Here is a 17,262-nt window from a genome sequence, read left to right as displayed (position 1 = left end):
TTATGTTTACATTTATGTTAATTTTTTGTAAAACGGCCTCTATATTATTCAAACTGCTACTTAAAAAAGTATGTTGAGGCAGATTTCGTTCAAAGCGAATATTGTTTCATATTCCTTAGCGCGTTTTATGACATCGGTTTTTGGGCCGGAATGAAACTCGGGTACAGTCTAAATTGGTCAGGTACGTTAAAGTATATTTCCCGTACTCAGGGGACATTTAAGTATACTTGCGAGTACCTGGGGTGCATTTAAGTAGTAACAGACCAATCGAGCTTAACTAGCCTGCGCAGATTAATTAATTAATTTATTTATTTTAACACATTTTATTTCTAAATTGCAAACATGTACACATATAATATGAATTATAAAAGTAATGCTTTGCAATCAGAAATGAAATACAACAACAAAAAACAAATATGCAAACAACTCATATCTTAAGTATGATATTCAATATTCTTTATTTTATCACAATGCATTAACTTGTGAATAACTGATTTTGTAAAAAAAAGTCAGGAGGAATTCACTACCGTCATTTTCCAATGTTTGCGTTAACTGTATGAATGTTCTACAAATAATAATGATTTTACGAATCAGTGGTTTTTTTTCGCCATGTTGGGAATGGGGGCCGCTGAGTCCCCTTGGATTGGCAAAAATCACGGCGTTTTGACCAACATTTGGAAATTAGTGTTGTTTTTGTTACCGAATACCGACCCTGCATTTGAATAAAAAGCACTGTACTGTAAAAAATTGCCGCTTAAGAAGTCGTATATATGTGAACATTTTAAGAGTTTTTTTTTTAATTATATTGCCTCCTGGCGTGTCAATTCTTTGTTGGATTACACTAAGTTGTGTGTTCTTTTCATTTCCATTTCCAATGGAAAAAAGTGTTATAGAATTATATCCTTGTATTAACTTTATTGGACAAGTTCTGCATCTTTCTGGGGAAATTCCGGTCAGATTTTGGGAAAAATGTTTCGTTTTTGCCATTGGGAAGCACCCTTTAAGAGGCTGTAATTTTGTGCAAAAAATCACTGCATGGTTTCATCTGATAATGGTTAAGTATACTAGATCAAACCTGCATTTTGCCCCTACCTTAATGAGAAGCCGCTCAAATATGTCGGGCACTTTCATGGCTTGTTTCCATGGTTTCACCAGTAATAACTGTTGCATTTGGCCCCTACCTTTATAAGAAGCCCCTCAAATCTGTTGGGCACTTTCATGGCCTGTTCCCATGGTTTCACCAGCAATAACTGTCGCATTTGCTCATTCTTGGCCACATCACAAGCCACTTGTCCTGAAAAGTAGACAACAAAAGGCTATACACAGTGTGCAGAATAAATGGCATTTTCTGGGATTTACACACGGGCTGGACAGAATGTAATCACACCTTTAAGAACTTCATTTTGAAAATATCTACAGTTATTGAAATACAATTGCAAAATCTTCAGTGCAAAAAAGACAGTTTTTCTTGCAGTTTGTGCCAATATCTTAAGTTTAAGAATAAATCCTTGAATACGTCTGAAATGGGTAACAACATTTCATGTTGAATGAAGCCTAACCCTGTAGTACATTTCAAATTTTTGAACAAGAACACAGGCTTATAAAACAAATACATTTTGATGTATTTCATATTGCCACACAGGCTAATAAAACAAATATATTCTGATGTATTTCATATTGCCATACAGGCTTATAAAACAAATACATTCGGATGTATTTCATATTGCCATACAGGCTTATAAAACAAATACATTTTGATGTATTTCATATTGCCAACAAGAACACAGGCTTATAAAACAAATACATTTTGATGTATTTCATATTGCCACACAGGCTAATAAAACAAATATATTCTGATGTATTTCATTTTGCCACACAGGCTAATAAAACAAATATATTCTGATGTATTTCATATTGCCATACAGGCTTATAAAACAAATACATTCTGATGTAGTTCATATTGCCATACAGGCTTATAAAACAAATACATTCTGATGTATTTCATATTGCCATACAGGCTTATAAAACAAATACATTCTGATGTATTTCATATTGCCATACAGGCTTATCAAACAAATACATAATGATGTATTTCATATTGCCATACAGGCTTATAAAACAAATACATTCTGATGTATTTCATATTGCCATAAGCAGCATACAAATGTGTATTTTATGCACTAGTTGAAATTCTCAAGAAAAATTGTTTTGAAATGATATTGAAAATTAGGCAGTTATTCTTTTCGTCTTTCAGGCCATACATTCTCTATTCATGTTTTGCATCCCATTCCCATTTTCTTTTTAAAGCTATTGACCAGGCAGGTAAAAACACAGAGGTTAAAGCAAAAGAGAACCTTTTTTCCCAATTTTGTATACCATATGCCCATCTTGAACAATCATTATCATTTTACATTTTAGTTAAGACATTGCCTGATATTTTGTGTTAGCCTGTGCCTGGTATTTTCTGTTAGCAGACATGTGCGGTTAGCCTATATATCTGACATGATCTGTTATTCATTGCTTGCAACATTCTCTGCCAGTCTTCAAGTCTGACAATCTCTGTTTGCAAGTGTATATGACATTCTCCTCTAGCCTAAACAGAGCGGTAATCACCGGACAAGCCAAGTGTATATGACATTCTCCTCTAGCCTAAACAGAGCGGTAATCGCCGGACAAGCCAAGTGTATATGACATTCTCCTCTAGCCTAAACAGAGCGGTAATCACCGGACAAGCCAAGTGTATATGACATTCTCCTCTAGCCTAAACAGAGCGGTAATCACCGGACAAGTGTATATGACATTCTCCTCTAGCCTAAACAGAGCGGTAATCACCGGACAAGCCAAGTGTATATGACATTCTCCTCTAGCCTAAACAGAGCGGTAATCACCGGACAAGCCAAGTGTATATGACATTCTCCTCTAGCCTAAACAGAGGGGTAATCACCGGACAAGCCAAGTGTATATGACATTCTCCTCTAGCCTAAACAGAGGGGTAATCACCGGACAAGTGTATATGACATTCTCCTCTAGCCTAAACAGAGGGGTAATCACCGGACAAGCCAAGTGTATATGACATTCTCCTCTAGCCTAAACAGAGGGGTAATCACCGGACAAGCCAAGTGTATATGACATTCTCCTCTAGCCTAAACAGAGGGGTAATCACCGGACAAGCCAAGTGTATATGACATTCTCCTCTAGCCTAAACAGAGGGGTAATCACCGGACAAGTGTATATGATATTCTTCTTTAGCCTAAACAGAGGGGTAATCACCGGACAAGCCAAGTGTATATGACATTCTCCTCTAGCCTAAACAGAGGGGTAATCGCCGGACAAGCCAAGTGTATATGACATTCTCCTCTAGCCTAAACAGAGCGGTAATCACCGGACAAGCCAAGTGTATATGACATTCTCCTCTAGCCTAAACAGAGCGGTAATCACCGGACAAGTGTATATGACATTCTCCTCTAGCCTAAACAGAGCGGTAATCACCGGACAAGCCAAGTGTATATGACATTCTCCTCTAGCCTAAACAGAGCGGTAATCACCGGACAAGCCAAGTGTATATGACATTCTCCTCTAGCCTAAACAGAGGGGTAATCACCTGACAAGCCAAGTGTATATGACATTCTCCTCTAGCCTAAACAGAGGGGTAATCACCGGACAAGTGTATATGACATTCTCCTCTAGCCTAAACAGAGGGGTAATCACCGGACAAGCCAAGTGTATATGACATTCTCCTCTAGCCTAAACAGAGGGGTAATCACCGGACAAGCCAAGTGTATATGACATTCTCCTCTAGCCTAAACAGAGGGGTAATCACCGGACAAGCCAAGTGTATATGACATTCTCCTCTAGCCTAAACAGAGGGGTAATCACCGGACAAGTGTATATGATATTCTTCTTTAGCCTAAACAGAGGGGTAATCACCGGACAAGCCAAGTGTATATGACATTCTCCTCTAGCCTAAACAGAGGGGTAATCACCAGACAAGTGTATATGATATTCTTCTTTAGCCTAAACAGAGGGGTAATCACCGGACAAGCCAAGTGTATATGACATTCTCCTCTAGCCTAAACAGTGGGACGATCGCATATGTCTGGGATTCCATATTTGCCTGTGTCTGACATTTATTGTTAGGCCATATGTCTGGGATTCAATATTTACATGTGTCTGACATTTATTGTTAGCCTTTTTTAAGATTCCTTATTAGCTCAGGTTTCATTGATTCCGTGTCAGCGTATATTTGTGAAATTCCATTCTAGCCTACGTTTATAAAATTCTCTGTGTGTAAGCCTACATTTCTTATATTCTGTGTTAGCCTACATTTCTTATATTCCGTGTCAGCCTACATTACTTATATTCTGTGTAAGCCTACATTTCTTATATTCTGTGTAAGTCTACATTGCTTATATTTTGTGTTAGCCTATATTTCTTATATTCTGTGTAAGCCTACATTTCTTATATTCCGTTTTTGCCTACATTTCTGAGATTCAATGTGAACCTATATTTCTTATATTCGGTATTAGCCTACATTATGAATAGTCCCCATGTCCCAAATATTCCATGTTAGCAAACGTTTCCTAGATCCCCTGTTAGCCTTTATGTGTTTACACATACATACCTTGATTGTTTTTGGCGTTGACATCAATACCCTGTTGGAGCAGGAATACTGCTACGTCTTTCTGACCAGACTGGGCTGCTATGTGTAGTGCAGAGTTACCGAAACTGTCTAAGCACCCTACACTGTTTACCTTACCACTGCTGACCTGGTTATACAAAGACAATAGCACATAGGTCAAGGTCATGATACAAAGGTCAAAGCAATTATAAGTAGCCATGAGGTTATGGTGGTATAAAAGTATTTAAACCAATGTCATAATAATTTTTGCATTAACATTAAGTGTAACTATACTGATGTTACTACTACTACCACTTTTAATAATAATAATAATAACAACAATAATTATTATACGTGTAATCATCACTTTCATTGAAAAAATAATAATAATTAGTATTATTATTATTATTATTGTTATTATAATTATTATTTTCATTATAATTACACTTTAATACATAACAAGAGATGTGTTTGTCAGAAACACAATGACCCCTTATGCACCGCTTTACTTTTTACTTTGACCTTGAAGGATGACCTTGACCTTGACCTGTCACCACTCAAGATGTGCAGCTCCATGAGATACACATGCAAGCCAAATATCAAGTTGCTATGTTCAATATTTCAAAAGTTATTGCAAAACTTTAATGTAAAGTTACAGTTTTGGAACAGAATGACTGACAGACAGACCAAAAACAATATACCCCTGATCTATCGATCCGGGGGCATAAAAATGAATTTCTGTAAGTATGATTTCCATAATAAAGTATTAATGCAAAGCTTTGCAGAGGTAACAACAAATTAGAGCTATAGTAAATTTCTCACTAGATCTTTAATTTTCTCCACTTCCCCATGCCTGACAGACGACATTAACTCCTCTTCTACACGACTGGTTTCATGGACTTCTGCCGCTGTAACAATAACGTTATCATCAAAATAGTAAGTCTCGTCATAATCATAATTATTTTAACACTTAATCACATAAAAAAATGAATTTACGTAAGTATGATGTCCATTACAAAGTATTCCAGCAAAGCATTGCAGTTCGCACACACTCACGAGGGACAATACTTTGTGCTATTATGTAATATTTAGTTTATACAAAGTCTCTTCTAAACAAAAATCCATTTAAAGCAGAAGTGTTGTCCCTGATTAGCCTGTACAACTGCCAAACTTATCAGGGAGAACACTACAGGTACATGCATTAAGCTCAGGTTTCCCAGATCTAGGGCACTTTTAAAAAGGAATTCATCAGAAGCCAAGACAGTTTATACAACAAGAAATGTGCCACAACAACGTATGCCCCAACAACTTTTTGTTTGAATCGCCACGAATTTTTCCAATCCAAAGGTACCCCGACCCCATTCCAAAAATGGTGAAACAAAACCACTGCTACAAGCCTCCATCTTCATGCTGGCATAAAAATAAAGGAAATATTAACCCTCACTGGCAATACAAAAATATACTAGCAAGGTAAGCACTACAAAATTGTTTAGTAAACATGCATTAAAACAAAGTAGTAAATGGTATAGAACCATAATTAATGATGCAATATGATTACATTTACATCGGTTAACATTTATTTTTGATTTCCAGCACTTATTTTTCTTTTAACATATACCATAAAATCATGTATATTTGTTGTCATAAATACTTTTTTGTGGACACATATTTCTGATTTTGAAAAAAAAAGGAATTTGTGTTTAATGTCCCAGGGGATCGTTTCAATAAACATCATAATACACATTTACGATACGATACATTTTTCAAAGATGCATATACAAACATTGGCATCTCTAGCGCTGTATATATTTGACGAGCGAGCTAGTTCGTCTACTAATTAAGATTACAAAATTCACTCGTAAGTTAATATTGTTGTACGATCGTTCATGAAACGCCCCCCCCCCCCCCAAAAAAAATCGCAATGATTTTATGGTATTTTCATCTTTTAAGCAATAAGCAGTGATTTTTTCCACAATATACTTTACAGCCTGTGCATTTTTGGATTGGGTCAAAAAGCGCGATAAACCATGAAATTGGGAAAAATGAAACATTAACTTCCTTTTGAACATGAAAAATAATAAAATGCATAAATTTGTTTATTTAACAATAAGTTACCTTCGATGAGTTTTATTATTTCCGGGTTATGTGTCAATGATTTTGCAGTGTGACCCTCTGCATTCAGCATTGACACATCAGCACCATTTTGTAGTAACACTGTAACAACGTCCTGTAAGCATGCATTGGATATAATTTATTTCATTTTTTCACTCTTATCCATGGAGGTACTATAAAGTTACAAACAAAGTAAATTAACCCTTTCCCCATTAGATGCAAAGTGAAATGGCTTTTGCTAACAGCATAAAACCAGAACAGCCTGCGAGTAAACTCACAGTCTGTTCAGGCAGGTTGTATGCTATTTGCTGCTCATCAGTATCTAAGGGTTGGAAATTTAGCTTTTAAAACTTGAATCTAGTAAGAAAGATCTTTAATTTAACTTTCTTTGTGACTAAAAATGCGTCAAAATATGTATATATGCGGTAAATGGGTAAGAGACTATATGTATATGCGGTAAAGGGGTAAGAGACTATATGTTTATATGCGGTAAAGGGGTAAAAGACTATATGTATATATGCGGTAAAGGAATAAGAGACTTTAAGTTATCACATCTCTGTATGTTGAATGATAACCATATTTATAGAATACATTCATGCACATTATAGGGAAATATCACCGACTTGAACATTGTGAAAATCAAATTGTATAATGCATTTATATATGCAAATGTCTGTTTTACTTTTAATTTGTCAAAATTTATAAACAAAACAGGTAAACTGCATATAATGACCGATGAAAAAAAGAACATTTTATTCGTAGATTGATGTCTTTTACCAACTTCACGTCTTATTCTTTAAAAATCTGCAGATACTCACAAGTCGGTCTGTGTGGGCCGCTTTGTGTTAGGCCGTGCCCCAGTGTTGTTAACTTCATTCACATTAGCACCATACTGCAAATATCAATACTGCAAGACATCAAACAACTGTACTGAAAAACATCAAACAACCATACTGTAATACACCAAACAACTGTACTGCAAAACATCAAGCAATAAATTAGTGTACTGCGAAACAACAAACAACCATACTGCATTACAACACACAACCAAACTGCAAAAAAACAAACAACCAGACTGATAAAAACAAACAACCATACTGAAAAACGAAAAACAACCATACTGCAAAAACATTAACTACCAAACTGTAAAAAACAACAACTATACTGCAAAAAACAACAACTATACTGCAAAACTTAAAAAACTATACTAAAAAACAAACAAATAATCTGCAAAACAACAAACAATACTGCTTCGAAACAATACACAACCATACTGCAAATCACACAAAAAAGCCTTATTCTAAAAGCTCCATAGGATGAAAATAGTACTGTTGAATCAGCACTATTTTGGGACCTTAATATTTATTGACACAAAGGGTTGACAGATCCACTGATACAAAATCTACATTTGTTTCCAAAAAAAAAGTCCATAAATTAACATGTCCATCAATAAGACTTTTTATTAAAAACAAGAAATGTGTTTGTCATAAACACTTTTTCCCCTCCTGCACCGCTTTGACTTAGTATTTTTGACCTTTGACCTTGAAGAATGACCTTGACCTTGACATTTCACCACTCAAAATGTGCAGCTCTATGAGATACACATGAATGCCAAATATGAAGTAGCTATCTTCAATATAGCAAAAGTTATTGCAAAATGTTAAAGTTTGTGCAAACCAACCAACAGACCAACAGACAAACCAACAGGCCAACAGACAGGGCAAAAACAATATGTCCCCCACTAAAGTGGTGGGGGGCATAAAAAGTGAAGACTGCACAGGCTAACCTGGGACAACATTCACTCACATGCATTAAGCCCTGTTTCCCAGCACAAGGATGATATTTACCTTTAACAGTGTTTTCACAGTGTCTGTGTGACCAAAATAGGCAGCTAAATGGAGCGCAGTGCATCCTCGATTTGACTTCTGGCAGCCTGAAAAGCAGACAAACAACAGGGTTTTTCTTGGCCCGATTTTATAGCCGAAATTCGGCTATGTTCCCAATCTAAAAAGTATATTTTTTTTCCCAAAATGTGGCAAAAAATTCCTAATTTCCAAAAAAAATAAAATATTTTTTTGTTTAGAGAGAAGTCTAATGCGTATTTTATCTCAATTTTAATTCAATTACATCTAATAAAGTATTGTATGATTTTGTTCTTTTAATTTTAATGATTATAAAGAGTTATATCAAATTTAGTATTTCCCTAATCAGTGGAATTTGTGTGTGGAAAAAAGGCTAATGAATTTATTTTCCCAATTTCATGAAAATGCCGACAAAATTCCCAATTCCAAAGCCATGGGCTATGTTCCCAAAAAGGGGAAAAAACCTGAACAAGATGAGCAGCATTCTGTCAAAAACAGGGTTAAATGCATATGCGTTAAGTGTCATACCTGATAAGCCTGTGCAGACTTTACTTTCCGCTTGTATCTAGTTTTTCTTTGAAAGCAAATTTCTTTTAAATAAAAATCCATTTAAAGTAGAAAGTGTTGTCCTTGATAAGCCTGTGTCACCAGCACAGGCTAGTAGAAAGTGTTGTTCTTGATAAGCCTGTGTCACCAACACAGGCTTATCTGGGGCAACACTGTACCAACATGCATTAAGCCCCATGTTGTCCTTGATAAGCTTGTGTCACCAGCACAGACTAGTAGAAAGTGTTGTTCTTGATAAGCCTGTGTCACCAACGCAGGCTTATCTGGGGCAACACTGTACCAACATGCATTAAGCCCCATGTTGTCCTTGATAAGCCTGTGTCACCAACGCAGGCTTATCTGGGGCAACACTGTACCAACATGCATTAAGCCCCATGTTGTCCTTGATAAGCCTGTGTCACCAACGCAGGCTTATCTGGGGCAACACTGTACCAACATGCATTAAGCCCCATGTTTTCCTTGATAAGCCTGTGTCACTAGCACAGGCTAGTAGAAAGTGTTGTTCTTGATAAGCCTGTGTCACCAACGCAGGCTTATCTGGGGCAACACTGTACCAACATGCATTAAGCCCCATGTTGTCCTTGATAAGCTTGTGTCACCAGCACAGGCTAATCTGGGGCAACACTGTTCCAACATGCATTAAGCCCCATTTATCAAGAGTGCGGCTCACATGTTTAACTCAAACAAGATTCATAATTACAACTTCTATTGCCTGTGTATAACAGTATAGATAGAAGTTAGTAATTAATTTTAACTTCTATTGCCCGTTTATAACCATAGAGATAAAAGTCAGTAATTAATTTTAACTTCTATTGCCTGTTTATAACAGTAGAGATAAAAGTAAGTTATTAATTTTAACTTATATTGCCTGTTTATAACAGTAGAGATAAAAGTCAGTAATTAATTTTCACCTTAACAGGTAAGGTCTATATGCAGGTTGCTATAACTATCATCGTAGAAATTTGAAAGTTTAAAAAGAGGCATAACTTAATACAATATTACAACTTGAGTAACGAGCTCAACTTCATATCACGAGGAACAAAGCGCACATTTGAATATTGAACCATAAAAAGCAAAGTAGTTTTTTTGACAAACGACTGTGTGTCTACAAACAGACAGAAAGACAGACAGATATGATAGACATACACTTATGACAGACAGACAGATATGACAGATATGACATAAAGACAGATATGACAGACATACAGATATGACAGACAGAATGACAGACAGACAGACAGATATGACAGACAAAAAGACATATATGACAGAAAGACATACAGATATGACAGACAGACATACATACAGATGTAACCGACAGATATGACAGTCAGATATAACGGCCAGATAGACAAATATGACAGACAGACATACAGATATGACAGACAGATATGACAGACTGACAGATTTGACAGACAGACAGATTTGACAGACAAATATGACATACAAATATAGCAGAAAGACATACATATATGACAGACAGAGATATATGAAAGACATACAGATACGACAGAAATATAGACATGACAGACAGATTTGACACACAGACAGATAGATATGACAGACATACAAATATGACAGACAGACAGACATATATGACATACATACAGATATGACAGACATACAGATATGACAGGCAGATCAAAATATATGACAGACATTAATGACAGACAGACATTAATGACAGACAGACAAATATGATATACAGACAAATATGACAGACAGACACATATGACAGACATACAGATATGACAGACATACATATATGACAGACAGACAAATAGGACAGACAGTGAGATATGACAGACAGACATATATGACAGACAGAGAGACATATATGAAGGACAGACATATATGACAGACCGACACATATGACAGAGAGATATGACAAACATACAGATATAACAGACAGAGAGACATATATGACAGGCAAACAAAAGACCGACAGACAAATAGGACAGACAGACATATATGACATACATACATATATGACAGACAGGCAGACATACATGGCAGACAGCCAGACAGACAGATATGACAGACATATATGATAGATAGATGTGACAGACATACATATATGACAGACAGACATACATACATATATGACAGACAGACACACACAAAGATATGACAGACATCTATTACAGACAGACAGATATGACAGACAGTAAGACTTACAAACAGGCACACATATATGACAGACAGACCAGACAGACATATATGACAGAAAGACCAGACAGACATATATGAGAGACAGACCAGATTGACATATATGACAGACAGACACACACAAAGATATGACAGACAGCTATTCCAGACAGACATATATGACAGACAGTAAGACATACAAACAGGCAAACATATATGACAGGCAGACCAGACAGACATATATGACAGACAGAAAGATATGACAGATAGACAGACAGACATGATAGACAGACGTACAAAAAAGACAGACAGACAGATATGACGGACAGAAGAAAAGACATATATGACAGACAGTTAAACATATACAGATATGACAGACAGACACCCAAATATGACATACATACAGATATGACAGACAAACAGACAAATATGCCAAACATTAAGACAGACAGTGTGACATAAGACAGACACAGTCAGACAGACATATATGACATACAGACAGATAGATATGACATACAGACAGATAGATATGACATACAGACAGACATACATACATACAGACATATATGACATACAGATATGACATACAGATATGACAAACAGATATGACATACATATATGACATACAGATATGACAGACGGACAGACTTCACAGGCTTATCTGGGATTAAACTTCACAACTATGTGTTAAGCCCAGTTTCCCCAAAATGAGGTTCATTTTATCTCAAACAACATTTTGGTTCTCAAATAATTTTACCTTAGTATAATAGTAGAGATACTGGTAAGAAATTTAATTTCACCTGAATCAATTTGTAATTATTTTTACTTTTACAGATAATGTCTGTATGCAGGGTGATGTTACAAACATGGTAGAAATCATAAGTTCAACTAAACTGTTAACAAGGCAAATGTTGATGACGCACGAGGAACAACGGACAAAAGGTGATCACAAAAAGCTCACCATTAAGCACGTTGTGATCAGGTGAGCTAAAAAGAGGCATAACGTCAGCAATTTGAATTTTAATTTAATAATAAAATGCACTTACATAACTTCATATAACTTGGGAAAAAACATGCAAATATTGAACTATTGCCTATTATTGAAAGATAAAATGAGAAAAGTACCTCGATAAATAAGCTTGTACCCAAACGCAAACAGACAGAAATGATGGATAAATGGACATACAGACCGAAGCGTCCATGATGAACTAAGCATACACCAGCCTCTATTGTACTACATTGCAGGTTTTAACTATACCGAATACTGTTTACAAATGTGAGATATGCCATACCTTTACGGTTTATGTCAACATGCACAGTGACAGCCTGTCCACTCTGTAAGATGTCACCTATGATGTTTGTCTGTCCACGTCTCGCACACAACAACAACGATTCCTCCAGCGAGAAATCGGCGTCGAATTCTGGCGTACTCTCCGACGAACCCTCTGACGTACCCTCCGACGTACCCTCCGACATTCTGAGCACTTAAGTTCCTAGCACTGCTTTGCGGACAATTCTTCAGTCTGTTATATAAGAAGATTATGGTGAGATCACTATAACAAACTGAAATCATATGTTAGTCTAATTATAGCAAGCCCAGTTCCAGTTTTTTTTTGTTTAAATTTGGGTCCAGTAGGGGGCCCCATTCCCAATGAAAAAGTATATATTTTTCCCAAACGGGACCTCAAAACTCCCAATTAAAGGTTTCCAAAAAACATCATTTTTTTAATAAGTCTAATCATGTAAAATTATCTCCAAATCTAGCTCTTAAAGTTGAACCTAAAAAATACAATATTGCAATCACTAATATTATCAATTTTTTAAGAAGTTTAAGCATAAAATCAACAAAATTTATTTCCCCAAAGCCTACCAATTATTAAAATACTTCAAAACAGAACAGTATATTGCTGAGAGTGTCTCAGAAAAAATAAATTGCTTTGATTTTCAAGAGAGATTAGGGAAAATCTCTTTCGTGTAGTGTTCATCTCAGTTGATAGAGCACCACGCTAGTGTTCTGACAATCATGTTTTAAAACCTAGCAAAAACAAACTCCCTCACCCAGTTTACTTTCATGGTGTCAGGATTACAGGTAGGAGTGCCTCGAGTCCGCGAAAATGTTTCATGGGGTGAAGTGTCAAGTGCTCATGGGTAAGAACCGACCTTATAAGATTACAGTGGGAATTTTTTCAGTAAAATCTGTTCTGGTATTCAGCCCCATTCCCAATTGAAACAAGTGTGCCAAACTGTCACAAGATACGCCCTTTTGAAGGTTTTGGACAACTTGATAACTTTACTATTTGAGTGGCAAAATCTAGACACAACTTCTGACCATTTTTGGTGAAGTTCGGATGAAAACTACTTCAATTAGAGAGCCGACACCATGCTATATGCTTGAAGTGCACTAAGTCACCTTGTGACCTAGCTTTTGACCCGTCATGATCCATTTTTGAACTTGACCTAGATATCATTAAGACACAACTTCTGACCTAATTTGGGGAAGATCGAATGAAAACTACTTCAATTAGAGAGTGGACACCATGCTAAATCATTGAAATGCACTAAGTGACCCCATGACCTAGTTTTTTACCTAGCATGACCCATATTCAAACTTGACCTAGATATTGTCTAGATATAACTTTTCACCAAGTTTGGCAAAGATCAGATGAAAACTATTGGAATTAGATAGCGGACACTGCTGTGGAAGCTGCCCGCCCACCCGCCGCCGCCCGCCAAGGATGCTCTTATAATACGTCCCGTTTTGAACGGGCGTATAAAAAGCAGATATTTTTCCTAAATGAGACCTAAAAATTCCAAATTAAATGTTTCCAAACAAATATATATATTGTTTGTTTATATAGATTTCAACATTTTGTTCATCTTCCATCCAGCCATATCAGTTCAACCTTATTAAAAATAATACTGAACAAGAGTTGTGTTTGTCAGAAACACAAGGCCCCCTACGACGCAGCTTTGAAGCCATATATTTGACTTTTGACCTTGACCTTTCATCACTCAAACTTTGCAGCTCCATGAGATACACATGCATGCCAAATATCAAGTTGCTATCTTCAATATTGCAAAAGTAATGGGCAATGTTAAAGTTTTCGGACGGATGCACAGACTGACAGACAGACAGACAGTTCAACTGCTACATGCCACCCTACCGGGTGCATAAAAACACTTCTATTCTCAATTTGAACCGTTTTTTAGCAAAACAGCAACAACACTAATTTCCCAATTTTAGTTTAAACACCATGAATTTTCCCAATTCAAAAGGACACGGACCAAGTCCCAAAATGGTGGAAAAAAAATACTGAGACTGCAGAGTGCCATATAAGAAGGGCTCCAGCTAGGAATTGGAAAGAACAGGGTTCTCTTTTGTTATAAAGGCAGTTTAGTCTGTGCAGTAATATTATCCTTTTCGCAAATGTTCAATGTAGCATGTGATAAAGATCATAAAGTGGATTTGTGAATTGTTATATGTATTATCATTTGGAACATTGTTTTTATAAATAACAAGAGCACCGCATAACGGGTGCCACGCTCGGCTGCAGGTGCAGTTTTGAATAGATGAAAGCTTGTCAGAATTTTTTGTTTTGCTTTTTTAAATGTCACAGTGACCTTGACCATTGACCTTGTGACTCCAAAATGGGTGTGGCATGTAAAACTCATCAAGGTGCAGCTACATATGAAGTTTCAAAGTTGTAGGTTGAAGCACTTTGATTTTAAAGCAAATGTTCAAAACCTTGACAAAATGTTAAGGTTTTAGCACGACGCGGACGGTGGACATGACAACGGGCACGACACGACGAGCTGGCTATGACAATACCTCGGGTTTTCTCCGAAAACAGCCGAGCTAATACAACTAGTTTAACAGACCCATTTTTCTTTCATTACATGTTTAGAAGATTTACTATATGCATTTTCTTCATTTGTATTTTTTTCATTTGTATTCGACTTTAATGTATTGAAAACTTGACATACTTTTTTTTTGAATTTATAGTGTTTATTCACCTCCGTACAATACACAATTTATTGTTAGTTTGCATGTTAATATGTTAATACACAATAGCGTCATTTTAACAATTCAAATAGGTTGATACAATAGAGGTAAATAAAATCTATGCATTCCTTATATATTTAGACATCCGTGCAGTTCACACACACACACAGACACATACAGAAAAATGCCATGTTATGATAGAAAAAAAGAAAAGTTTTGGACTTCAGAAAATTATGAGCTTAAATCAGACGTTTAAACATCAGACAATAATACACATTAATCAAATGTTCGAATTTAATTATGTTATTTAATTTTTTAAGCAAACAACACAATTTACGATAATACTATTCTATTATTCTACAAAAAGTTTAACAATTTGCCAGTTTAGTACTTCTTTTTCTATATATTTTGTATTAGATTGGATTTCCCATGCTTTGCTAAGATAATTATTCAGCCCTATTATTGAAGGTAATAGACCCTTTCTTTTGCTGACAAATGCTTCAAAATTGAGAAAACAAAAGTTTTCAGTATTATATTTACTAAGAATTAACTTAAATCGATGGGAGATGAACAAAATATTTATATCTAAAAAAAATTCCATTGGGAATATTTAGCTCCCATTCGGGAATAATATATACTTGTTTCATTGACAAATGGGGCAAATTACTAGACCCGATTTTGAATTAAAAAAACACTAGTAGGGGTTGGAGGGGGCAGGGTGGTAGTATGGGGCAGCAGGGTTGCACTTTCCTTTTTAGGTCTTGCTGGAGCACTGTCTACAAGTAATTCAGGGGCGCTGGATTTGAGTCTGCAACAAATCTAAGTCACACTTTACCTCCTTGGTTTACTTAAGTCTCAATCTTTATGTAAGCTTAATACATAAGCCTCATTCTAAGAAAACTGGGCCAAATGCGTGTGCATAAAGTGTTGTCCCGAAACAGCATCTGCTGTTAGCACAGGCTAATCAGGGACAACACTTCCAGCTTTAATCGATCTTTCCGTTAAAAGAAGTCTGTTCTAAAAAAATCCAGTTTAGACAAAAAGTGTTGTTGCAGATTAGCCAGTTCAAACTGCACAGGCTAATCTGGGACGACACTTTAAGCACACGCATTAAGCCCAGTTTTCGCAGAACAAGGCTTATATTGTTGTTGCCATTACATATAAGATATGGTGTCCACCTAACAGACTGGTTGTCAAAGGTTCGATCCCCGCAGTGAGAACTTTCTTTGAGTTTCCCCCGAGACACCAAGTACTGGTTCTATCCGGGAAAAGGACTTCCATCTTCTCAATCGGCGAATCAACTCTCACAGTGACCTTTACTATAGTTTAATCAGGTCCATGGCTTTTGATGCAATCTAGCTATATAATAAATAGGTTCTAGCTTATTGCATAATGTTACATGAAGACTGCGAATATTCCTCGTTAAGAATCAAGTACAACTACATGTATCTTACCTTGGGCTTAGGCTGTGAATGCACAAGATCACTGTAACTCCAAACTAATCAAACGGTAAACTTGAGATTAATTTTTTTATTCATGTGTTGCCACAAATACATTATCCAATACCGTTTACCAAACAGAAACTTGGGTACTTAAAGCCATTGAGATCGAAGCAATGTACTTGTTTCTTAAAATAGGAACGCCTTTCAACATCACGTGAATCTGTCAGGAAATGCCAAACTGGTCACAATTCAATAAACTCAATTACGGGAGAATTAAGTTCACCAAATATTTTTCTCTAATTAATGCACTCTACAGGTAAATCTACCATTTAAACTCGCTTTATAAAATTATGTTTCACTTAGTTATTACTTCAGTTTCGTCAAATAAATAAAAAACAGGAAATCGACATAGTTCACTAGAAACTTACTTTCGGTTTGCGGGTAAAGGGAAATAACTCCAAGATTTTAATTAGCAGACGATTAACGTGAGGCCCTGCTTTGTGGACTTTC

The 17,262-nt window shown here is 36.1% G+C and overlaps 1 protein-coding gene across 1 annotated transcript; it reads right to left on the bottom strand.

Annotated features, from left to right (window-relative positions):
• Positions 1-1,148: 1,148 nt before the first annotated feature.
• LOC127831489 (oxysterol-binding protein-related protein 1-like) lies at positions 1,149-12,783 on the bottom strand. Its single transcript, XM_052356472.1, has 6 exons — positions 12,600-12,783; positions 8,578-8,663; positions 6,734-6,845; positions 5,441-5,526; positions 4,622-4,766; positions 1,149-1,294 (listed from the first exon to the last, which is right to left on the bottom strand). The coding sequence occupies exons 1-6, from the start codon at positions 12,781-12,783 to the stop codon at positions 1,149-1,151; spliced, it is 759 nt and encodes a 252-aa protein (XP_052212432.1).
• Between the last annotated feature and the right edge of the window lie 4,479 nt (positions 12,784-17,262).

Source organism: Dreissena polymorpha, chromosome 5 (assembly GCF_020536995.1).
Source record: "Dreissena polymorpha isolate Duluth1 chromosome 5, UMN_Dpol_1.0, whole genome shotgun sequence".
In the NCBI taxonomy this organism is placed as follows: Eukaryota; Metazoa; Mollusca; class Bivalvia; order Myida; family Dreissenidae; genus Dreissena; species Dreissena polymorpha.
This window is presented reverse-complemented; position numbering and strand designations above follow the sequence as displayed.

Excerpts from the sequence above, each read along its gene's own strand:
- LOC127831489 (XM_052356472.1), bottom strand. The coding sequence starts at position 12,783 with ATGTCGGAGGGTACGTCGGAGGGTACGTCAGAGGGTTCGTCGGAGAGT. Across the intron at positions 8,664-12,599 it reads TGTTGACATAAACCGTAAAG|GCTGCCAGAAGTCAAATCGA; the intron begins GTATGGCATATC and ends TCTGCTTTTCAG. Across the intron at positions 1,295-4,621 it reads CAACGCCAAAAACAATCAAG|GACAAGTGGCTTGTGATGTG; the intron begins GTATGTATGTGT and ends TCTACTTTTCAG.